The sequence below is a fragment of the Macrotis lagotis genome, chromosome 1 (genome assembly GCF_037893015.1).
Source record: "Macrotis lagotis isolate mMagLag1 chromosome 1, bilby.v1.9.chrom.fasta, whole genome shotgun sequence".
NCBI classification, from domain to species: domain Eukaryota; kingdom Metazoa; phylum Chordata; class Mammalia; order Peramelemorphia; family Peramelidae; genus Macrotis; species Macrotis lagotis.
Window position 1 is genome coordinate 359,993,150 of NC_133658.1, and position 25,888 is coordinate 360,019,037.

At 34.6% G+C, this 25,888-nt stretch overlaps 1 protein-coding gene across 3 annotated transcripts in view; it reads right to left on the minus strand.

The window, feature by feature from the left end:
• Positions 1-25,888, minus strand: part of RNF130 (ring finger protein 130) — a 131,133-nt gene that overhangs the window by 7,815 nt on the left and 97,430 nt on the right. Inside the window, exons 6-9 of one of the 3 annotated variants that reach the window (XM_074212193.1) lie at positions 25,301-25,397; positions 15,745-15,949; positions 12,414-12,507; positions 3-6,917 (exon numbers count right to left, since the gene is read on the minus strand). In XM_074212193.1, coding sequence (XP_074068294.1) covers positions 6,902-6,917; positions 12,414-12,507; positions 15,745-15,949; positions 25,301-25,397 — 412 coding nt within the window. In that variant the 3' untranslated portion in view covers positions 3-6,901. Of the gene's footprint in view, positions 1-2; positions 6,918-12,413; positions 12,508-15,744; positions 15,950-25,300; positions 25,398-25,888 lie in introns of those variants that run through there. The other 2 variants (XM_074212192.1, XM_074212194.1) reach the window with 2 other exon arrangements.

A 25,888-nucleotide genomic window follows, 5' to 3' on the forward strand; every position in this document is an offset into this window, starting at 1 on the left:
AAAATAAAAAAAAAACAGCAAAAAAATTTGATCAGGAATCAGGCATAATTGTCTCAGGGACACAGGGGAGAGAGAAAAATGTATTCTCACTGAACCATCACATTAGTTCAAATATCCATTTCAGTTCTTTGCTTTTCATGTAGACACAGCACAGAACCTATCTATCCACACCAACATAGTCTAAGTAAACTTGATAATATTTATGACTTAAAAGCTCACAAAGACAAAAGAACATTGGAGAGATTGATCACATTGACAGAAACACAGATCCTTGAAATAAATGACATATTCTAAAATCTATAAGTTAGGAGCTGACCTTACAGCTTTCCTAAAAGATTTACCTTTGTAATCACTTTAAATAACAAGCTTCTCTATTTTTAATTCAACTCATAAAGTTCACTCACACATCTTTTCTAGAACTCACAGAGCATATAAAGCATAGCACATACAGTACATCTTTGTTTATGTCTATCATCCTAATAAACTGGGTGAATGGAAATTCCAATATTGGCTTTTTTTTTTAATTAATACTTTTTAAAAGATTGGGTCTAGCTTGTCTGGACTGGAAACATAAGAGTCACTTGTGGGTACACTGATTGACTGGCATGGGAGCCTTGACTGACTCTGTTTCTGACCTGGGTTGGTTTGCCTCTCTTTAGATAACCTGTTGGTCCCCTGCTATTAGGGACTCATTCTTTTAATGTCAAACCTAGTGCAGACCCCCTGATGAGCATTACCTACTGAAGCTGAGAACTCTCACACTCAAGAGAACTGTCAGCATCAGTCTCCCCTGGTAGTTGGCATTATCAAAGTATGTGCCATCACCACTAGCTTGTCATTGCTTCTAGCACCAGGTATGCTTTGTATTTTTTTCCCTTCAAGTTTCAAAGTAAGTGTATATAAAACTGAGAAGGAAGCTCTTCAAAGAAGTCAAACATTATGCTGCCTCTCTTTTAGAGTGTATGAATCATTTTTCTTCTGATCTAGTCTTGGAGACTATTCACTTTAATCCCAAACACGGTTGCAAGATGCTTATCCTTTTGTTAAAGAATATAGTTTCCATTGTGGCAATATCAAGGGGAAAATGACATTTCCATGCATATATTATTTAACATATTTAGCATTCATTATGATGAAGAATTAAAAGCATAGCAATAATTCCTCCAACCTTTCAAAGTCTACACAGCTAGATTGTCTTTTTTTATTTTGGCTATTAATAAGACATAATTTTATTTCTGAAATAGATTGAATTAAATTTTCATTTTTTAAAACATAGAATGTCATATTAAACTTTGAATTTTAACTAAGATTGTTACATCAAAATGCTACATATGTGGAATGAGATAGATTGTCTTTTTCCCAATCATGACAGAAACATCAAACTACTTTAGTCCTTTGAGAGATCTACTTTGAGGGATATGCAATCTCATCACTGATGCATATCATAACATTCTGTGTATTTCATATTCATGCCTTTCCATAAATTTTCCACCAAAGCACACTTCATCTAGTTCATTTATTATTTTATGGATACCAGTACAACACTAAGACTGTTTATTTTTAATGCCTACCTCTTTTTCTAGTCTGATACATCCTTCATGACATCGTTTGCATTATTTTTGATATGCTAATAAGTTTTGGTAATGTCTGAGAGGTCTTCAGAGTAAATTAGAATATGTCATATATAGCTTTGGGGGCTGGCTCCAAGAATAAGGTACATTGTGTTTGTCTACCAAGGTACTTATACCCCAAGGTAGACTCTTATAGGATTCACTACCTATTGTAAGTACTAATTAGTGAGGACCAAAGTCAGGATCAACATAATCTTCCAAGCCTTTTTTTTTTTTTGCATGCATGCATGCATAATTTTTGAAAGAAAGTCAAACCATGAGAATATTATTGAGTCACCTGTACTGAAATCCTCCAACTGAACACAATTGATAAATATGAAAAGAAAATCATTTTCTTGTATTTCCCAGGGATGGAGCAAAGGGATAAATTTTACAGGGAGAAGTGGGTGGTTTTTATCAGGAAGCACAGACTATTTTTAGGTCCAAGAAAACATTGGCATGGGTACAGATCAAACTGAAGATTTCATGCTTGGTTTATCTTGACTAGTTTAGCTTTAGTAGTTTAGCATATTGAGAAACTTATATACCATATAATGCCTATATGGATGACTATTTTGAGAATTTAGGATCTTAAAAAAAGCAATGGACTCTTTTAAACATTTATTCACTTAGATGCAGGAGTGATAGATAATATGAAAATGGTATTTTTTACAAATTCTGGACAATGAAACTAGTAGAGTTGTACATACCATTTTCTTAACTCTTAAAATGAACAGAAAATGGCTACCATTGTTGATAACGCAAACAATATTGAATAGTAAGCAAAACTGAAGTTTGCATCTAATGTGTTCCCATTCAGAATCTGTCATAGCACTGTTACATTTCTATCCATCTTAAAACATCCAATTAAGGAATTAACATCCCCAAACAGTCCAAGAACTTTATGAAGACCTCATATATCTTACTATTTATTTATTCTGCTGAAGAAAGCAAGAAAAATGAAGAGAAGGCATCTACCACATCTTTTCTTCAGATATTTTCCTAGAGATTTTCTATTTTAGAATCTTAGACAAATTCAGATAACCAAAGGCTATAATGAAACAGTGTAGTTTATGAAGAATATAAGGATTTCCAGATGTTCAATTGCAATCAACTGACTTAAGAAAAATGTTCACATTTCCAATCCCTAAACACGAATTATTTGTTACATTTAAGTCCCTTCCTTTGTGTTTTTAGCTGATTTGATAAAAACACACACACACATCACATTTCTCCAATCCCTAAACACAAATTATTTGTTACATTTAAAAGTCCCTTCTTTGTGTTTTTAGCCGATTTGATAAAAACACACACATATACACAAAACAGCTCTCCCTCCCCCCTCCTCCATTGCTTTGTCTGAAAGTATAGATTTTCAAAATGCCATCAGTCTTTTGGTGCTCTTGCATCCCACCTAAGCCCACATGAAGTACAGTTATATCTGCCCAGGAATAATAGGTTCGGGTCCAGCATTCTAGGGATTTTGCTTTAAATATGATGGCTAAAGTAATTGACATTTAAAAATAAAATGTTTTTCTCTTAAACAGGCCTGTTTGACCCTATTCTTTGAAGTCCTATGGTTAGGGGGTCTTCGAGACCCCACCTATGGTTGATGGTGATGGTAGCATTGTCTTGCATGTCACATATATTACCCTCCTGGTCAACCTTCAGAACCTACTTCTTATTACAATAAGACACCTGCAAAGACTAAAAGGTTCAATTCTTGATCTTTTCTACCAAAGTTCAGAACAAGCTGAAGCTGGCAAAAATAACAGTGACTCATATTTCTATGTGACCTAAGGTTTACAAAATATTTTTCCTCATAATTCTGTGAAGTAGGGTAGGAAACTCTTACTTTAGATGAAGAAATATCTATGATTAAAAAAAGGATTTAAAAACAAGAATTGGTTAAAGAAATCTGTCACATCTAGTCTGGAGAGAAATCTTGGGAGGAAGGAAACATGGCTAACTTCCTTAAAGAGGGTTGTCATCTAGAAGAGGGATTATACATTTAGAGTTTAGAAGAGATCTTTGAGGTCATCTAATTCAATCCCCCATCTTTTTAAACAGAAGGTCTAGAGAGTTTTAAGTAACTTGTCCAAAATTATATAGGTATTAAGTAGCACTTGAACCTAGAACTTAAACTCAGATCCCTGACTCTAAATACAGTACTCTAGGGGCAGCTAGGTGGCGTAGTGGATAAAGCACCGGCCTTGGAGTCAGGAGTACCTGGGTTCAAATCTGGTCTCAGACACTTAATAATTACCTAGCTGTGTGGCCTTGGGCAAGCCACTTAACCCCATCTGCCTTGCAAAAAAAAAAACAACCCCTAAAACCCCCCTAAATACAGTACTCTTTCTATTGTATTATACTGCTTTGGAGATGTTTTGCTTAGCTCTATGCGTAGTCCTAGAATCATGGCCTAAAATGCAGAGGAAGGTATCAAGTTGAGAGAATCTTACTAAAAATTACAGCCATCTAAAAATAGAAAGGCCTCAAGACATAGTAGATCAGCATCCCTTGAAGACTTTAAGTGAAAGGTGCATGATTACTTGTTGGGGTGCTGCAGGGCAGTCATTTCAAACCTAGCTAGAAATAGGCCACTTTTCCATACAAGAGGATCCCCACAGTGTCATAATGCCTTAGTTTTAAAATGTTATGCTATATTTTGTTGTATTTTTATTTATTTTGTTAAATATTTCCAATTGCATTTTAATCTGGTTCAAGTTGCATGTTTGCCATCTCTGCTCTGGAGATATTCCTGCATAGTTGGACTGGATGACCTCAGAGTTGATGATCTGGGCCCTAGCAAAGCCATGTACTTCAGCTCATGTAAGCTAATCATATTTTCCTAAACTGACTTGAAAATTTTAAAGTAGGGGCAGCTAGGTGGCGCAGTGGATAAAAGCACTGGCCCTGGAGTCAGGAGTACCTGGGTTCAAATCTGGTCTCAAACACTTAATAATTACCTAGCCGTGTGGTCTTGGGCAAGCCACTTAACCCCATTTGCCTTGCAAAAAGCTAAAAAAAATTTTTAAAGTCACAATCTGGTTGCCAGGCTATCAAACCCATTAGTGCAGGATCTGTATCCTATTAATCTTTGTAATTCTACCATCACTGGGCACAGTACTTTGCCCTGATAAGTGAATTAATTTCTCAGAGAAATGACATTTTATCCTTTCCTGATTCACTTTACTTGTCTGAGGCTGCTATTTGAGATAAAATGAACTCCTCCCCCTGTGAACTCTGTATGGGTAACTTTACAACTTTTCAAGTTTCTGCAAGTGAGGCCTTTAGATCAGAAATAATTTTATAGTTAAACTGATTTCTCTCACTTAAAAATGTTAATAATTATTGAACCTCACACATTTTGGTTCTAATTATAAGGCTGCCTTCTCAACTGATGGCATCTCATCTGTTCTGAATCAAGAAACAGTATTTGGATGTAGAATTTGGCTGCTGTCTGGAATTCCCATGGTGCCAATTCAAAAAAATCTATCTCCATTACATTTTAAAAATTAAATTCCATCTCTCAAAAAGTTTTCTTGGCTACCTGAAAACTAAAATAAGCAAAAACTAAAAGCCTGATAACACATTTAAAAACCCAGGAAGTAGCTGTGAGGTATGGAAAGAGCACTGGGTTTGGAGTCCAAATACCTAGAGACATAGAATCATGGATTTAAAGACCTGGAAGAGACCTTGGAGGTCATCTTAGTCCAGAGGTATCAAAGGAGTAAGGGAGAGCCCTGAAGGGTGGTCAAGAACAGATTAAAATACAATACAATAAAATAAATACAAATTAATAAATTAATAAAATATAAAAATTCAATACAACACAGAGAATGTTAATCTGTTGTTTTCTAAGTCAACATACTTCTATAAGGGATGTTTCTATTTTGAGTTTTACACCACTGATCTAGTTCATCTCTATTTCATAGATGGAAACTGAGGCCAGAGAAGTTGTGACTTGTGCAAAAATCACATAGTAAGTGGCAATGCTAAGATTTGAACTCTTATTCCTGGTTTCAAAAACCAGTCCTATTAGTGTAAAGATTCATTTTCCCACTCAAAGTCACAACAGATTTTGATTTCAATTTCTGATAATTCTGTAGCCATGAAGTAGGTGAAGTGACCTCATACTTTTAAGACTCATGACTTACAGCTACAGCACTGAAGTTTTATTTTTTGCTCAGACCTAAGAGAGGCCAAGCATATTTAAAGGCTAACTAGATTACCTCTTATTCTCTGCTCAGACTATAAAATTCAGGCAAAAATACTTGGAATACTTAGAAAAGGGGAATGTCAGTCCTGCTCTGACTATTATTAAATATTCCTATATCTTTATCAAAAATTCACCTTACTGAGGTTTGGTTTTATTACATAATGAAAATAAAACACTTCAGTTCTCCATATGGTAGTATAGGAAGGTACAGTAAAAGGAAATAAAACCAGAAGAGGAAGTTCATTTGCTACTGACAATACTTCAGAGGACAAAGTGATAGCACCAATTTTCAGTGATGAATGATATAGGTAGAATTGTTGATTCCATTTGTATTTTGAAGTCAAATGAATTCAAGATGGTCCATAAACATCTTCCTGGTTGGCATGTGATAATTGATGGCATTGATTTCCACCCAGGTACATAATTCAGCAGCACAGAGGGGAAGACTGAATGACTACTTGTTGTGGATGCTTTAGAAGGCAATTTTAGGGAGGTCAGGTTGGACTAGATGATCTCTAAGATCTTTTCCAATTGAGGTTCTATGACTCCGGGAATATTTCAACTTTTTATCACCAAGAAGTTTCCTCAGTACTGAATCTACTTGTGAGAGTAGATACAAAATAGTACCAAACCAGACATGGCAAAACCTTCATTTTCTTTAATAATGAGACTGCAGATACAAGTATGACAAAACATTGAACACTACAGCTGATCATAGGGTCACCATTTCTTTGAGTCATTCTTGGGACAAAGTAAAAGTCAAAATGCCCCCAGTAGCCCTAAATGTTGATTGGTCTCCTAATGATGGTCATATAGATATTCTTTCACAGAAAAATTAAATTAATAACATCATTTTTGAAATGGCAATATCTCAAAAAATGTGAGTTTAAAAAAAAAATCCAACTGCCGAAGTTTTAATTTATTATTTATTTTAATACAAAGCTTTGGGATTAGCAATTTTATGAAAAAATAAAATGTACTAAAAATAAATGCTTGTTTAGCATGTTTGGTAAATGATGCGCATAAAAATAGATTCTCTTTCCAAAGCTGTCAGAAACCACTTCTTTCTTCAAAACCATTCTGCTCTGTGGGATGAAAGGAGAGAAGGACAGAAAACAAAGATTAATCAAAGAGTGGCTGACCACAATTAAAATAACAAAAATTGCCTAAGATAAAAGTGAGACAGAATGAATGCTAAAGATGTGAGTGTATATGCGTGTTTGTGTGTGCACATGCTAGCAGTTCTAGTACTAACTTGTAGGACCAGTATAACTGCCAGCATTTCTTACCAAATGAATATCTCTGGGTCTGAAGTCCAACTTTTAGTAGTTTTAGGGTACTTCAAAGATTTCCTGAGTGTTTAGGAACATGATTCTGAGTTTCATAAATATAGCAGCTTTAATATATAATTTACTTTTGTGTACTGAATAAATTTTCCTTTGAGTTTCCATCATTTAAACTCTATCTCCTGTTTCTCAAAAACAGTAGGTTAAGATTTGAATGGTTTAAGTGGCAAACAAATTTCTAGTTATACAACAGCTTCTCTATGGCTATTCCACAGTCAGAGCTCTGCATAGAGTTTAAAACATCTTTAGAAAAGTTTCCTAAGCTGATACTCATGCTAATATTGAGAAGGTAATGGGCTGAGGGAAGTTCGTCCAAAATAACCATTTTGTATATCATTTGCTATGTGCTTGATTACTGCTGACATCTTAAAGCTCAGTTTTAATGTCATTACTTCCCTATTATCAATCCCTCCCTGGCTCCTCACTGACGACAAGATAACGTCTAAGCTGTTCAAATCGGCAATTAAAGTTTACTGTACCCTGATTCTAACACATCTCCCTCTCATCCCCTACACAACTTGGGGTCCAGTCAAACCAGGTGCTCCCTGAACATATTTTGGGCTTTGGCTCACACGTTACTTCTTTTGTCATGATTATCCTATCCAGCTCTCAAGCCCCTGAGATATAATCTCTTTGATTCCTCTGAACAGACATTAATACTTTGTACCTCTCTTAAAGTTTTGACTTTTACTATTGGTTATTTGAGTACTTGTCTTAACCCCTCTATTATTTCTTAAAGTGAAAGGACTGTACTTCATTTATCTTTGTATAATCACCTAGCACAGGGTCTGGCAGAGAAAAAATATGTTGAATTAATAGTGATATTTAACCCCAAATACCTTTATTAATTCCTCCATTTATATTTTGCCATGATTTTTATGCTAGTCCTCTCCTCAAAAAAGGTGCTGAAAAATGTCAAGGAGGGCAATGTTTTTCTGTCTACATGTATTTAAATACTACAAGCTGAGATGTTTTTTAATAAGGACTGAAATTTATAAACTTCTTTTATGATACTGCTTTAAAATAAAAAATAAATAATACAGCTATAACATTTAAGGTGTTTCTTAATAGTTTGTCACAGTTTACAGAGGCAAAGAAAGGACAACTACTATCTGATAACTGAACAATATTACTTTTTACTCCCATCTTGTCATCATGTACATAGAAGGAACTCACTTTTACTGTATTATTTCAAAGTGCTTGAAAAGTGATCACATGGTTTTCATGGATCATAAAAACTCAGTGTTTTGAAAGAATTATATTCACAGTTCTAAATTCAATGTGTTGAAAAGGTTCTATAAGTAAAAGAAGCAGTGATTTGACCCCCCCCCCAAACCATCTGATGTTGTGTTGTGAGAGCTACTAAGTGACGCCTAGGATGCCTGGATAAATATAATAAGACACTTAATATCATCCTACATTTTCATAGTATTCCATACTCTTTTAAAGTGCTTTTAAATATATGATCTTTTCTGTGGACAAATGAACAGAGGGAAATGATTATTCATTTACTTGTCCATGACTGGAAGAAGGAAGATCATGCTATTTTTGTTTTTCTGCACATGTGGGTGTAATCACAGAATGTTTAAACTAGAATGGATATTGGTGGTCTAACCCCTCCTCCCACTGACAGGGAAAGCATTTTTTTTTTTGGTCCAGACCTGTGTACTCACAGGTGAGGAAAATTTCTCTCACTGATGCACTCTGGCTGCTCTTCTATATACAACAGTTAGGTGGCACAGTGTTTTATGATGAATCTTAAAGGAGCCCAGACAGGCACTTAAGGTAACTTCTATTGCTAGACATTTAACAAGAAAAAAGGGGGACACATTGGACATTAGTTGTTCTTACAAAAGAATACATATGAATGGATATAGATAAGTTTTTTCTGGAATTAAACTGAAGTAGAAGTTTACCAGGTGGGTTCTGGTATAGAAACATTAGATAACAGCAGTAAGTTTTACAAAAGACAGTTAACACTGTTCCAGTGTCTAACTTTCACAATAACTCGATGAAGCTATTTGTGTACGCGTTTATATAAGATGGCACCCCTCTACAACTTAGCCCACAGATTTTGTTGAAGTGGCTGAAAAAAATTTGATGGCAAAGCCTCTGGTGTGTCCATTTTAAATGGGTGAATCTTTGAGTAACAGAACTTAACACTAGACCTGTCCTCCTGACTCCAAGGTCAATGCTCTGTCCACCATGCCACCTTGCCTTTTGTGGAGGTTGATGTCTAATCATTTAATTCAATACAGAAACTGATCTTGGAATATTTAGAAAAAAAAAAGTTAACATGTCCATAAGACTGACATTCTTAAATATCAACTGTCTTTAGTAAGTTTTTGACAGCTTTTAGATGTTCATTAATTCATAATTAAATTCTCTAACAAATGTGTAGACAGTCCTTTGTTTCACAAGTCAAGGACACAATGCTTTGTATACTAGACAAGAGGTAGGCACTGTTATCAAACTGTTATTTTAAGTTAGTCTAGCAGCATCCTTATTCAAACAAAAGACTAATCCATTTCAGCATGTGTAGGCAGAAGGGATGCCTGAGAGTAAACCTAAAACTTTACTTAGAAAAAAGGCTCATATTCTTAAGTGGTTGTACCATTATATAGTTAAGACTGGGGGTTCTGTATCATTCAACAGGAGAGAAATAACCTTAGTATGAGGATGTTTTAAAAAGCAAGTATTACTGATTTGATACTTGCCTTCTCTAAAAAACTTCAGTATGGCTATTATGTTAATGTCTGATTTTAACTGGTATAGTGGATAGAGCACGGCTTTGGAGTCAGAAGGATGGGAGTTTGAACTCAATCTTAGGTGCTTTCTAGCTGTGTGATCTTGGGCAAGTCACTTAACCCTAATTGCCTTATATCCAGGACCATTTCTAGTCATCTGGTCACTTGACTCAGAGGGCTCTAGAGGAGAAAAAGTGAGGCTGGTGACTTAGCACAGCAATGCCCTGACCTTAAATCCAATCCATGTGCTTGTCATGACATCTCTTCCCCAATATCATGGTCTTCTTCAAAAAATGATGGAGAAAAAAAGTCAATCAATTTTAACTAAAACCACATCTTATGGAGTTAGCTCAGCTTACATCTTAGTTTCATATGTAATTCAAAATAAGCAAATTAATTGAGCTACTGGATATTTTTTAAGATAATCTACTTAAATGTTGGAAGACCAAGAAATAATTTTGAATTTGATATAACTAAAGAAAATTTTCCTTTAAACATTACAGAAAGCCCAACAAGTTCAACTGCTTAAGCCTATTATTAGTTGAAAGAATAAAACCAAGTCAACTAGTATAGAGGAAGATACTTATCTTTCTGATTGCAAGATGACATTTTTATATCTCATTTATCTACTTAGTTGTTTGGGGGTAAATGATGAAGGGAAATTAATTTTTTTATCCTAACCAACATGGTACAAATGCTGAACAATGCCCAAATGTTGTTTTCTTTTATAAATTAGTTGCATGGATGTTAATAATATGAAAATAGCATAAATAATATCATACTGAATACCTCTGATAGACAGTTTCTATTTGATTACATTCAATGATAGTAGATTTCCTTAATACTACAACTACTTTGGGGCGGCTAGGTGGTGTAGTGAATAGAGCATTGGCCTTGGAGTCAGGAGTACCTGGGTTCAAATCTGGCCTCAGACACTTAATAATTACCTAGCCGTGTGGCTTTGGGCAAGCCATTTAACCCCATTGACTTGAAAAATCTAAAAAAAAAAAAAAAAAAAGACTACAACTACTTTGACATTTTGGCAACCCTTGAAAGTTTATCCCAGGCTTTACAAACATGATTGCATTTAAGCCTCACAGCAACCCTAGGAAGTAGGTTGTTTTATAGGTATTATTCTTCCCATTTAAGGGACTCTGTTCCTGGACCCTTGAGCTCTGAGAGGGGAATCTTTACTTTATCCAGCTGGGGCTACCTTCACTCCACCAAAATTTGGATTCTCTCCCTGGGATCCCTGACTCTAACAGAGTAAACCTTTGCCTTATTTTGCCAGGACATGGGCCTTCGGGCCATTTCCAGCAGTCTGCTTGTCATATCCCATATGTTGCCTTTCTTCTTTGTTCTCTGACTGCCAGCCACCTTCTAGCTCCTTTTTATGTATTATCTTCACCCATTAGAATGTAAGTTCCTTGAGGACAGATTCTGTCTAGTCTGCCAGTATCTATCCAGTGCTTAACAGCACATAGCACTCTTCTATGTATCTATCTATCAGTCTGTCTGTCTCTCTCTATATAAATTTAGGGATTGAAGAGAACACAGTGATCACCTAGTTCAAAGTCCCATTTTAAAGGTAAAGAAACTGAGGCCCAGAGAACAGAAGTTGACCAAAGTCACAAGCTAGTAAGTGGCAGAACTGCAATTCTAACTCAGATCTTCTCAAGGCAAATTCAGCTCCTTCCACTACTGCACAAGACTGTTCCCAGTTCTATACTCTAGTCTAGGTAAACCCAAAGAAACCTAACCCCTCCCTCATGCTGAGGAGGGTCTTTGACAAAGTATCCTGTGCTCCCTTAGTCATGTTCACCTCCTTAGTGTTCCCCTAATGTCCTTCACATCTCAGTTAACACTCCCCCTTCCTACAAGAAGGCTTTGCAGATCTCCTTAACGCTAGCACCTTCCCTCTTCTGAAGATCTCAGGTTATACTGTATTTGACCTGACTGCACATAGCTGTCTACATTTACCCCTGCTATCAGACCACAGGTCCATGAATGAAGGGATGGCTTTTCACCCTTCTTTAGTTTCCCCAGCACTTTATACAGTGCCTAGCATTTAATAGGTGCTTGTTGCCTTGACTTCTCCAGGTTCACATCTCCAATTCTTCTGCTTCCCCTCACCATGTCAGAAATACTTTGGCATTTTCTCACTTGTATTCTAGTAATGCAACAAAGAAAAAGCAATTATATTTTTGGACTGCTGTATCACACTGTTGGCTCACACTAAGCTCGTGGTTGACTAAAATCTTTAGGTCTTATCTGCCATTAACTGTTGTACCAAGTCTCCTGAACTACTGATTTATGACTGGGCTCCACATAGTTTTACTAGATATGGTGCTATTGGCATCAGTTTGAAAATGGTGGTTGTGTTTTGGCAATCTATTTTCTCAATCTTTAAAAAAACATTATCCACAAGTTTCTCTTTGCCACCCAAAAATGTAAACCCAGAAGAACAAACTGAACAATCATTACTTACTCATTAGCTTTCAAGCTAGCTGTGGCTCTGATGATCATGTAGCAGAGAGTGAAGGCGCTGAGGAGGCCAAAACTGGCAATAATAAACCATTCTTCTGTTGACAAAGGAAAGGGAGGCAATCACTCGTGGGAGAAGGCTTATGTCAAATCGATGTCAATATTTCTCTCAAATGCCATTGGCAGAGGCCACGCAGGTGTAAGCCATGACTGGCACAAGGAAGTGTAGAAGAAGGAGGTTTGCCAGAGTTACTAACTGGAAGAAGTCGTGGTGAGAAATACAAGGGGAAAAGGAAAGCAAGGCCCAGTCATTCCAGTCTGCCAACACCCCGAGGTTTGTGAGAAGAATGAACTCACCAGTGTGAAATGAGAAATGTTAAAATAAGGAAAGAAATTCCTGGAAATAGATTTTTTGTTAATTACAACTAAGTCAAATTGTCCAGCCAAATTTCTGACTTTTCCCCTTCTTCTGTGTGAAAATTCCACGCAGTCACCCCCACTTAGAGAAGACTAGTTGCAGAGAAGAACAATTCTCAAGACTGTGGTCCATGTAGACTCCAGGCAGCCTGTAGCCTGAACTTTTCTTAGTTTCATGAAGACATTATGACAATTTCTATTATTTTCCCCTCCTAATGCATACATTCATACTATTGAACCAACACAATATCTTGTTGGTATTTCATCAAAAGCAGTTGTCATTCATCTTGATTATTTTGGTGAGGATTTTTTTTGGTTATAGGGAGCAGAAAGTGATAAGGCAGATAAGCCTGAAAGACAGCATAGAAATATTTTTTAAAAAAAGAAAGAAAACCACCAGTATATAATCAGTTTGGATAACCAGGATGTGAGAAATATTTTCTTTAAGTCATTAATTATTTTGTCTTAATTTTGTAGAAATTTTCATTTTATTGAAATACTCTAATTCTCATATAAAGCAAAGCCTCCCTATACATTCAGAGAATTTTAGAGAGCCAATCCAAATCAGCTAAAAGTTTTAAACGTAACATTTCTTAAAGAATTGATACTTTTTTATTTTTAAGAACATACATGATTGGGCCTGGGTAAAAAAAATATTGCTTGACATAGGTCTCCTTGAAGACCTACTCCAATGAATAAAAAAATAAAGATTTGGGATGAAAATATCAATTATTTGCATGTAAAAGTTGGTTCTATGATATTGAAAGATGTTTATAATTTTTTTTGGTTAAAAAATTTAAACATTCTCTCAAAATTTTTGCTTATATTACTAAATTGCTTAATAGACTCCACAGAAAAGACATCAACAACAACTAATAAATATCATGCCTGTTATGTATAACACATATTCCCAAAGTAGTGAAGTGAATTAATGAGGCTTCAGTGAATTCCTTCAGTGAATTCCTAATTCTTATTTTTTTCACTAGCTAATTTTTGAAATTAGGAAAAGTTAGCTTGATAGTCTTAAAAATTAAATAATATTTAATTACACCAAAAATGTTAAGAACTTTTTTCATTCCATGATTTTGCTTTATGTAAAATATATGGATTTTAAAAGTTTTTATTCTGTTTAAATTACTAGCTTTTGAATGAATTATACTCGTCTGCAGGGCGCAAATCTACCAAAATTAGCCACCAGATAAAGCAAATTTGTCTGTAGCTGTATCTCGTATGATGGCAACACTGCAATGTACCCTGATTATACTTTATCTCTATCCTGCACAGGATGATTTCAAGAAAAAGTATAACCTACAAAGCCACAGACTTTTGGATATACCTTTGTCTTCTTTACTGCTATTCAACCAGTGGCAATAAAAAAAAATTTCTTGTGTAAAAAATCTATATATGATAAGGTAAGAAATATCATATAGAGATTTGTTGTACATTTGAATGCAACATATGAAAAAACCTCCAAACAATCCCACTCTACTAATCTAGTAGTTTGTGATAAAAACTAAGTCCTGCTTCTATACTTTGTGACAGATGAATAAAGGATGCACAAATATCAGATAATGATAATATAAAATGATAGTGAGATCCAAAAACCTGGTGACCAGAGTTTATAGTGAGACATGTTACTAAATCAAGTTCACATGCTTTATGGATCTGAATAATTTAATAAAAAAAAACTTTGCTTCTATTCCTACAAAAGCAATGGTTTCCCATCATACATTGTGCTGAAAGGTCAAAAGGAGCAACAGTCCTGATTGAAAAATATGGGGGGCATATTATGAAATGTACAAAGGAAAAATCGTTCATAAAAATGATAGGGTAGGAAAACCATGTCTTAAGACATGGTTAGGTTTCTTTTGATGTCAAAACCAAACTCGGCTGTTCTCTAAAAATTTTCTTGTGGCTATGACCAGCTTCCTAGAAAATTATTTAGGAAACTATGAGACATTGTTTTCAGCTCTGCTTAATTGCTTAACAGACTGCTTTTCCTTTTTCTACTTTAAGATGTAAAGAGCTGGATCAAAGGGTCCTATAGCACTTCAAGCCTTCCAATTTGGAAACTTTAACATCAAGCCAAAAATAAAAAAGGAAAATAAATTATTATAAAAATATCAAAGCAAGAAACAACAAATACTCTGCTAACAATTCCCAAAGATATTGAGAAACTCATATTATGTGAATTCAAAGTTATACTCTACTTTTTACTGCTGGGTCTTCATTTTTGGAAATCTGAAGTACCAATGTTAATATTTATAAATCATACCCAACAAAAGGAGGCTAGCCTGAAGTTATTTTTAGTTCCAATACTTTTAGCAATTTCTTTTTGAGAAATAATGATTTTAAAACATCAACTATTCATATATGTATAGAACTTAATAATTTCTAAAGCACTTACAGTACTCATTAGTTCATTTGACTCTCACAACAGCCCTGTGAGGTAGGAAGACAATGTATTATTCTTTCCTTTGATAGATAAGGAAACTGAGGTTCAGAAAAGTGAGTTGCCCAAGGTTAATATTTGGTAGAGATGGGACTTGTCTTCTCTAGGTCTACCATTCCTTCCTCCACATCATACACTCTACCTCATATTTATAAACCAATAATTATTAGGGACAACTAAGACTCCTACAATCCAAACTGCCATTAATTTCTGTATAGACTCATAACTCACCCCCAAAGATTCAAATAAATCTTAAAACAATTTTTATGCAAAGCATATACAGATGATTTGTTTCAATAAAAGTAACTGAAAATTCCTCAAGTGGTTGAAGACATATAAAGAGATATGTATTTGAGAACCCCCAAGGATACCTGAATTATCATGTAGGCTTGTCCTATGTTAAGCTGAGGTTCCTGAATAGTGATGGAAAAGCACTCAGCACTTTAAGTGAAAGATTACCACTTACTTGTTACTGCAATGTTGATTTCTCCTGTTCGAGGAGTGAGCTCCCCATCCTGAGGAAGTTGAGACATCCCCGAAGTGCGTAGTGGCTCAAGGCCAAGGGAGCTGTCACTGGCAAGGTCACCAAGTGCTGATCTTCGATTAGCAGCTTGGCTTCTGGTAAGCCTTTCCATGTCAAAAGCTACATTATCAGTACATGGCAAATTTGGCTGAAAAATATTTTCAGATTAAAAATTACACAAATATTTATTTTTAAACTATGAATAAAATAATAAGATTAAAAATAAGTAATCTTAAACAGGGTTTCAGAGAATCAGTTTCTAAGATATCTGGTGGAAAAAAATATTCCCCCACCAATTTTTTTTTAATGTTTTCATCATTCTTTTCTCTAAGAGAGCTTTGGAAATAATGAATTCTTTTAAAAGACCTAAAAATTTCAATGAAGGCACATTACTACAAAGTAATATCACTATGCACTGCAGTACTGATAAAATTAGTTATTATACCTTTATAAGATAGTTACAGATATTCTGGGGGAATAAACTAGAGTTCTGCCCCAAAGGTAGATAAAAAAGAAGCTGAAATCTTCCTGGCAAGGTTGAAACCCAATATGAAAAGGAAGAATTGAACTAATATGGCTAAATCATTTAGGATAGTGAATAATAAAGTGTTTTTTAAATATTTAAATTCATTCAATTATTTCTTTAACAATGTACAGATTTAAAATAATGATTCATTTAGGATGCTTAGACAAACACAATTATCTAAAACAAAACCATAATGTTGAAAAAGAATTCTGAGTAACATAACTAGCTGTAGGGGTGGCTAGGTGGCGCAGTGGAAAAAGCACTGGCCCTAGAGTCAGGAGTACATGGGTTCAAATCCGGTCTCAGACACTTAATAAGTACCTAGCTGTGTGGCCTTGGGCAAGCCACTTAACCCTATTTGCCTTGCAAAAACCTAAAAAAAAAAAAAAAGATAACTGCTGTTTCAAAGTTACAGTGGCATATTAGGAAGATGTTGAGTTTGGAGTCAGGCAAGACCTGGGCTTGACTCCTACCTTTGATGTTAACTTGTGCGAACATGGTTTCTGAGCATCAGTTTCTTAATCCTTAAAGAAGGGATAGCAATGCCTGTAGTAGATACCTTATAGGGTTGCTATGAGGATCAAATGCAATAAATATATGCAAAGTGCCTTCCAAACCATAAAGTACTATATAAGTAGATGACGATGATGATGATTATCATTATTTCATTAGAAGCTTGTGGACCATGAAATCTCTGAAGTAATTTCACAAAAACTGTTGTCTATTTCTATTGAATTATAGTCATATAGTCATATAGTTCAATTTTTTAGATCCAATTATATATTTTATATTAAACCTTATTAAATTTCATCTTACTGGATTTTATCTATTATGCAAATCATCTAAAATATCTTTTTAGATCCCAAATTTGTCATTTGATATGATAGGAATTCCCCACCAAGCTGTCAATCATCTAAAAGTTTAGTAAGTAACTCAATTATATCTTTATCCAAATCTTAATATGAATAGAGTAGTGTCAAGAACAGATAGATTCCTAGGGTATTCCACTAAAGACCTCCAACAACCATCTCAATCTGTCAATTATCATTTTTGGCATTCTATTAACTCTATTTTCAGTATACATCTTTCCTGATCTATAAGAATATCATGACATTCTGTCAGATTTCATGGAAATCCAGGTATTCTATATTATGGCTAAGATATTCACCTGAAACTAGTAATCCTATAAGTAAAGGGAAAGATGTTAAGTTAGCCATGTGTATTTAATGAACTCAAGCTAGTTCTTAGAGCTTTTTTTTCTTTCTTAGGACTCAAAGTATTTTTTAATAAAATATTTTAGAATTTTGTGAGAAACTACAGTTAAATTTCAGCCCCTAGCTTGAAGAATTCATTTTATCATAAAAAAATATAGTATATTTGAAAGGTACTGTGACATAATTTTAAAAAAGATCATCTATAGTGGCCCAACAATCACATATACACAAGTTACATCTCTGTTGTATGCTGTCTGATTCTGATGATCTAAATTCAACGAGGTCAACCAGGTTCTTTAAATTCCTTGTGAACATTTTAATTTATATGCTTCATTGTCTTTTCTCCTTCATTTGGTGTCATCCTCCATAGTCATTCTAATTTTCTTTTTTGTTTTTCCTTTCCTCTCCCATACAGGTATTTAAAGAGCCCTTTTTGATTTGTCCTTAATATTCACTGTAAATCATAACTTGTCTGAGCTCTAGCATTCTAACCATCTGTAGAAAACCATGACATTTGTTAATAAATCCTTAGTTTCTGTCCATGCACTCATTTTCTATACACACTTTTCAGAAATATGTATTGTTTGATGAGTTTCTACTGTAGTCACACACACACATCTCTTGGACATTTTCTTCCCTAGATTTATCTGTTTGTATCATTAGAATTTTGTTATTAAGAACCCCCTCTTGAGCCAACTTTGACAGAATTTTAGGATGGAGGAACCTATTTGAAATCTTTGAAATTGTCATTTCTTGGCCACCCCCAAGCCACACTCTGCCTGCTTCCTCCAGAAGCATACTTGGGTCCTTGGAATCCTTGGCTCTGTTTGGTGAGTTTTTGTCTTATCTTACCAAGTCTAAATCTATCATTTCACCTCCTGGCATCTGGTTGCCAGGAAGTTTCTTACCTTCCAAATTCCTCCCCCCCTTCAGATCTTGGACTCTTGTCCCTGGGATCCTGAGCACTATAGTTTACTGCATCTAGGATCTACCATCCCACTTCTTAGTCATCTCCAAATCATGATACTTCCCCCCTCTCATCCTGCTTTCTAGCTCTTTTCCCCCAAATGCGCTGTTTTCTCATTAGAATACAGCTTTTTAAAAAAGTTTTTGCAAGGCAAATGGGGTTAAGTGGCTTGCCCAAGGCCACACAGCTAGGTAATTATTAAGTGTCTGAGACCGGATTTGAACCCAGGTACTCCTGACTCCAGGGCCGGTTGCTTTATCCACTGCACCACCTAGCCGCCCCAAAATACAGTTTCTTAAAGAACAGAAACTATCTTGCTTTTCTTTGCTCAAAATAATTGCCTAATAGTTATTAAGCAGTTGCTTTTTCAATTATTCTTCTAAAACCTAGGGTGGAAGTCAGATGCTTGGCATTCCCCTCTTTATTTATCCTGAGTATTAAGGTGGTATGGTTGCTTCCTTGCAATTTTTTTAATCATTTCTTTTCTGGCAATCAGTAAATTTGTTTGTCAGAAGAGTAGCTTTTCAAGTCGTCTTCTACTTTAAAAAAATAAAATCACTACTGATGCAAGTCAGGAATTTACAGACTGCTCTAATTTTTAGCAAAATGAGATGTTTGACAGAAGACTAATAAGCTGGATGCATACCCCTGCTGCTACTATTATGCCTCCTAATTTGTTACTACTAGTCCTTTGGTATTGAAGAGGATTACACCAACCAACCAAATGTTTGGAGGTGTGAGATGCACAATTTTGTTTATTAAAGTGAGGGGTATGCTGTGCAAGGCATCCCTCTCATTTGCCTGGAAACAGAATTGTTCCATCCCAGAGTCTGATTTAAAGGAAACAAGGCTGTTGGAGATTTGATTGCTGTGGGAGTCTCTTGTCCTTAAATGATTTCTACTCCTCCCATATCAATAAGGGACCATGTCACATCATCAATTCTGGGTAAGCACTAGCCTGTGCTACGTGATGATAGAATAGGACAATCAAGTACATCCTAACCTGTTTCTTGACAGACTAATTGTCAGTATGGTCTTTCTGATCTCATTTCTGTTCTCCTTCTAGACCAGGGGTTTGAAATATACTTTAACTATTTCTGTTTCTCCATCTAATTATTTTAATGCCAATGTTTTCCATTGTCCTTTAACTTTTTTAATTTGTGAATTTTCTTACAAGTCTATCTTCTTGACATTACACAACACTATACTTTTATCACTGTCATTGAATATGTTGCCTTCCATTTATAGAATTTTACTAATGAAATCACACACTACAGAGGTTCAGTGATATCTGTGAGACAGAATTTCAGCTCCTTCTATTAAGATTTCTAGTTCAATAACTATTTATATTTGTGTATAGATGAGGCCATGAGTACTTTTATTGTTTCTTTTCTTACTTACTGTCTTCTCTAAATTACTATACCTGTCCACTAATATTCTTGTGTTACACTTGTATCCTCTGTGGGATCTGTGTTAATAGATGTATAAGAACAATATTCTCTTCCTCAGCTTAAGACCCTCTTGATCAGATTTAAAAGTCTTCAAAAGCATATATATTCTTCCCAAGCACTGTAAGATTCAATTTCTCAGAAGCTATACTCCTAGTCAAGGGTCTACACAAAATAGTTATTTCATCTTAAAACTCTGACTCAGAAATCCAGATCCCATTCTTTACTAGTATCTTCTTAACTGTTTATTTCCTATATACTCGTTTCTGAAGCCTCTATTTTAACCAACGATGAAAATGTTAGCTGTGTTATAAAGTCTTCATTTTAAAAAAAAATATTGCTTAGTATCATATAATCTGAGAGATATGTTCTGGATTTCTTCTAACTGATAAACTATCCCTTTGTGACTCACTACTAGTAGATATAATTATATGTTTTTATGAGGAGGCTCTGTCATGCAAATCACTTGACTATTCATGTCAGGTTAAACTGAACACTGCTATATCCCCCAAATAAGAACTGTTATCAACCATGATTTATCTCTCTTTTTTTTTTTTGGTCAAGAATAACTATCTTAACCTCCTGCTGGGGATACTCATCATCACTCAATAGAACAGGAGAGACTGCTTCCTTCTTAGGTCAGGGTCCACCTTTAAACAAACAGACCAACATAGTTCCATAGATTTAAAGGGGAAGGAATAAGAGAAATTAAGAATCAATAGAAATCTACTTTTTAAAATATAAGCTCTTTGAAGATAGGGATTGTTTTGGATTTTTTTGTAATATTCAATATGCAACAAAATGCCTAGCAGATACTAAGAACTTAATAAACACTTAATTGACTAAAAAAAAAATAAAAGAGCCATCCATATTTTTGTGCTACCTCTTTCCAGCCTCCAACCTGACACAAATTTTGATAAATCTGTCTCTTCAAATTTTCCTTCTTGAAGTACTTCCATTCTTATGAGAAAGATTTAATTTTCTCTGAGAAACTAGAGAGTTGTAAGGCCTGCCTTTAGTGACTCCCTGTCTGTCCCCCCCCAATTATAGTTCAACACTGTCAGAAACTGAAATATAGTACAATTTATATATACACATATATACATATATCAATATATGTATGTATGTAAATATTTGTGTTTGTATATATACATATATGTGTGTGTGTGTGTGTGTGTGTGAATATTATCTTCCCATACCTGCTAAAACAGTTCTTTGTCATTAACATTTCCTTGTAGAAACCTTGTCTGCTTAAAGGGTTCTGTTCAGAAGGATCATGCACAAGTAATTTACAATCAGAATTCTCTACATAATGCTTAAATAAAACTGTGATTTTGTCAGTTTCTGTGTACTAAAATCTTTTTCTTTTACTTCTTGAGTTATTGATAAAATATTCACCAGCTTAAGGCTAAGCTCCTCACCAGAGAACTTCTAAGGTTATGTCAAACCATTAATGGATACTTTCTGTGTCCAGTTATTTTACTTAACTGTAAATGTCTAGGTCATATCACTTCTTCACATTTATGAGAAAAGCCCAATAAACTGAAAACGGCTTTTTAAAAAATCTAGATAAATTTTATGTATAGCATTTTTCAAGTAGTGGATTACCCGTTCCTAAAATTTGTCTTTCCATTTTACTTACTGCCATCATATCTATAGGCTGACCATAGTCTAACTCAATGTTCAAAAACAATTCCTGTGTCAGAAACAAAATAGACCTGTTTGACTTGTTTTATAATTAAGAAAAATAAATTTATTGCTTTGTACAAACTTGCAAAGTCTGCATAACTTGTTCTAAGGCCAAGGGTTTCTAAAGATGTTATAAGACATGGACTCCTACTGTCCAAACATGACTGTGAAGATGCAGGAAATAAATATTTGTTAACCTGACTAATAATCTAAGAATAGTCTTGTACCATAACATTCTGATTTATCTGTCCAATAGAAACCCTAAAGAAATTAAAAAAAAAAGTAAATGAAGCTAGCCTGGCATAACTGTTTAAGCTTTACACTCTGTAAAATTTTTGGAATCGTTTCCTTTTGTATTTATCTGAATGTTCATTAACTATTCCTTTAATGAAATATTCTAGGATCTTTACAAGAATCAAAGTTAAACTCAATGACCAATACTTTCCATACTTCTTTTTCTTCCCAATGAGACATTTGTTCTTTTCCAATCCTCGGGTGCTATCCATAGTTCTCCAGGATGTGCTTAGTAATTATGTCTGCCAAATCTTGTAGTACCCTACCATAATCCATTAGATCTAAAATACTTGAATTCATCAAGGGCTACTAGGTAAATATCCTTATTTATTTCAGTCATTTAACTATTATTACTCATTTTTATTTTATCCTTTCTAGTCCAAATATCATTTTTCTTTGAACAGAAAACAAGCAAAATTATTTTCTCTCCATTTGTTGTCATCATTGCATTCATCTCAAGCAGCAATTTTATCTTTTCTTTGATCCTTTTCCCCACTGATTTTGATAAGTTTGTTATCCTTATCTTTCCTTGCAGTCTTGGATCATTCTGAGCACTGGCACTCCAGATACCATTCTTTAAGAACTATGTCATACTTTTTTCTTCAACTGCCTTTCCCTGCCTTTGCTTAAATCGACCAACAGTGGTGTACTTATATATACACTAACCTTTATAATGTCCAAGGATTTTAAATATATAATATACCCTACTTTTCCTGCAACTACTTGCTTTTATGATATTTAGCAATGAAGTCACAAAACTTTAACATATATTCTTTAATTATCATGAAATCACACTTTGTTCATTGAAGATATTAGCTCTATTGTTGATGAACAGTTCCAAAGGGATTTAAATCAGGCAAACTCCCTGGCCACCAAAGCATGTTTATCTACATCTCTTACATACATTTCTTAACCTTTCATGACATGCCATAGTGCAAGTTATATTGCTGAATTCTACTTTCATTTGGGAATTTCTATAATAATTTTTTTCTCAGCATATCATTATATTTAACTGGAAAGAGTACTTATAGGCCCAGTAGAAGCAAAAAAAAATACTCAAAGGAATTTTTGGGTGGATGATTTAGAATGGGATGAAAATGCCCAGCTCTTAAAAATTCATCACCTAGATTTCTCATGATAGCAATGTGTCATAAGAGTTTTGAATGAAAAAGTAAATTTTATCACGACCTCTTCCCAAACTTTAGTACTTTCATTTTTGTAGTGTCTTATCTACAACCAATGTTTTTTTCTTCAGAGTAATGACTGGCAGATGTTTTATGAGTCTTCTTGTCATCTTTCCAACTTCAATAAACCTATTCTACATTGTAAACGAATCAATAATCTCTCCAATTGCTATGTCCTTCCAAAGATTTTTGCTTGTCTTCTGAGGTTTAATGTTTTTACAGTAATAGTTTGTCATTTGTTGGTTGTTCTTCATTTTTTGATCATATTTTCCTTTGAAATGTTTTAGTGCAGATGATCCTGTGTCATTGAGGGCGTGAATGATCCTTGAAACATTTGACTTCCTCATACCAGCAACCACTGCAATACCTCTAACAACCAATGAAGTAATAAGCTCATTAAAAAGAAAACTAAAACTTTTGTAAGTTTCCTTGAAATAACAACCAATCTTTAAAATCAAAGAGTTGGGGCAGCTAAATAGTGCAGTGGATGGAGCACTGGCCTTAGAAAAAGAATATGAATTCAAATCCAGCCTCAGACATTTATTAGTTATGTGACCCTGGGCAAGTTACTAACCCCAAAGAGTTAAAAAACATAAGATCAATGGCATAAAATCCAGTGCTTAACTAATATAGTTAATTAACATAGAACTAATTAAAAGTAGGGAAATTAGCTCAATCTTGTTTAATTTTGTCAAAGACAAATGTCCTGTGACAACCTACAGCAGAAGCAAACCATATCAAAATTACTACTTGTGCCAAGTAATTTGTATATCACTGTAAGTTGTTGATGAGTTCCCTGTGCAGACATATTGGTCTATAAGGCAACTCTCGCTTTCTGTTCTCATCAGAATTGTCTTCCTTCTTCTCTTCAGAATTTCATTGTTGAAAGCTTCTTATCCCTTTTGTACTGGTTTTTCTTAGAGAATTTTAGTCAAAAAGGATTCCACTTATCCCCTCATTAAAATCTTCTGTCTCCAAATCTACATTCTATATCAAGACTATTCTTGGCTTTCCTCTCCTTTTTCACAAATTCTAGGGAGGGATAGTTACTTGATTTCTATGGTTCCAATCATTTCTATTCCAAAAGTCAGTTTGTCTTGAATAAAAGTTCCTTTCTTGGATGCTCTGACTTTTGAAGGAAGGATGAAATTATCATGAAATCAAATCAGGCTGCAATGATTTTGTAGATAGCTTGAATAAGTGTCTGTATACTCGAAATCCTCTACTATTGTTCTATTATTCTGTGCTCATTTCTCAACTTTATCTATTTCCCTTTTCTGTTTGATTGGTATACAGCAGTGATAAAATAACTGAAATAAAAATGGATGCCTGTGGGCCATGAGTTTGACACCTCTGGTCTATGGTATACTCTGATGATAATATCACTTCTGTTTCTGCTTCTATCAATATTTACACAAGGATTTCCCCTGTTCTCACAAGGCTCTTGCTTTGGTTCTTGGGTTTTCTCAAGTGAGTACATTTTCTTAACATACAGTGCTACTGTACCCTTATCTCCACTTCATCACATTTCTTTTGAAGTGTGTGTGTACATGTACACACGTATATGTATACACAGATATATAACATGTAGATTCACATATACATCAATCCAGCATCAAGATCCATCATAGATTTCACCCCATCAAATCTAAAGTGATAGTTCTTTTACTTACGTGACCTTGCTTCTTTACCCATTCTTTGGAAGACACTCACCAAAATGTATCTTTGTTCCACTTTTACTTCTTTTCTTGATGTCAGATTTAAGAAAGTCACATTTCCCTATTCTATAGTTCAGTCATTCCCACCTTTTTCATCTTCAAAGTGACATAATAGCCATAATGCTCTTCTGTGAATATTATGAAATTAACTAGAGCTTTAAAAGCTACTTGGAAGAAAAGTGCTATGTAAATCTAATTATGCAGTTATGTGATAAATATGCTATTTTCCAATATTTGATGGATTAAGACCTTCAAAAAACTTAGTGATTTTAAATGATTTTATCAAATAATTCTGGAGTTTCCTAGTTTGCTTTTTATCTTGCTTCCTAAAAGTATCATGACTACTGTATTCAAATTGCATCAATGTACATGGAGCACTTTTAAAGTACTATACAAATATAAACTATTATGCTAAATATAGAAAAGAATATGGATACAGGAATCCATTAAGAAACATACCATAATTCCCAAAGCCTTCAAAATGTTCAGTTTGCACATAGGACAAGTACAATGTTCACTAAGCCAGGGATCCACACAGGATTTGTGAAATACATGCCTGTTAGATAAAAAAGAATCTTATTATGGCAATTATATAGAGTTAAAAATCAATGACTAGAACTCAAACAATTCATTTGTTCTTTTTTTGGAGAAAGAGGCAAGTCTAAAAAATTCTCAAGGAATGTGTCAGAACAAAATCCTAACAATCTTCTTTATCTTCTACATTTGGTTCTGTAAAGGAGAAATGAAGTTCAAAAAGATGCTAAAAATCCTTTCAGAAAAGGGGTCCGTTATCTCCACCATTACTAGAATCAAATGTTGACTCATACTGATGAGACAGGACCTTTAGACTAGTCGAAGTAGCAAATCACCATAAGTGAGAGGTGGGAAGCAGCTACTCTGTACGAGACAGTTCAGATCACTGACACCATCCACCTTGCCTTAGTCCAAGACAGCACACCCTATGCCGAGGGGATTAAAAAGCCTGCCAAACTACTGAGCAAACCAGTCCCAGAAGCCATCATCAAAGAGAAAAGGAGTAATCATCCC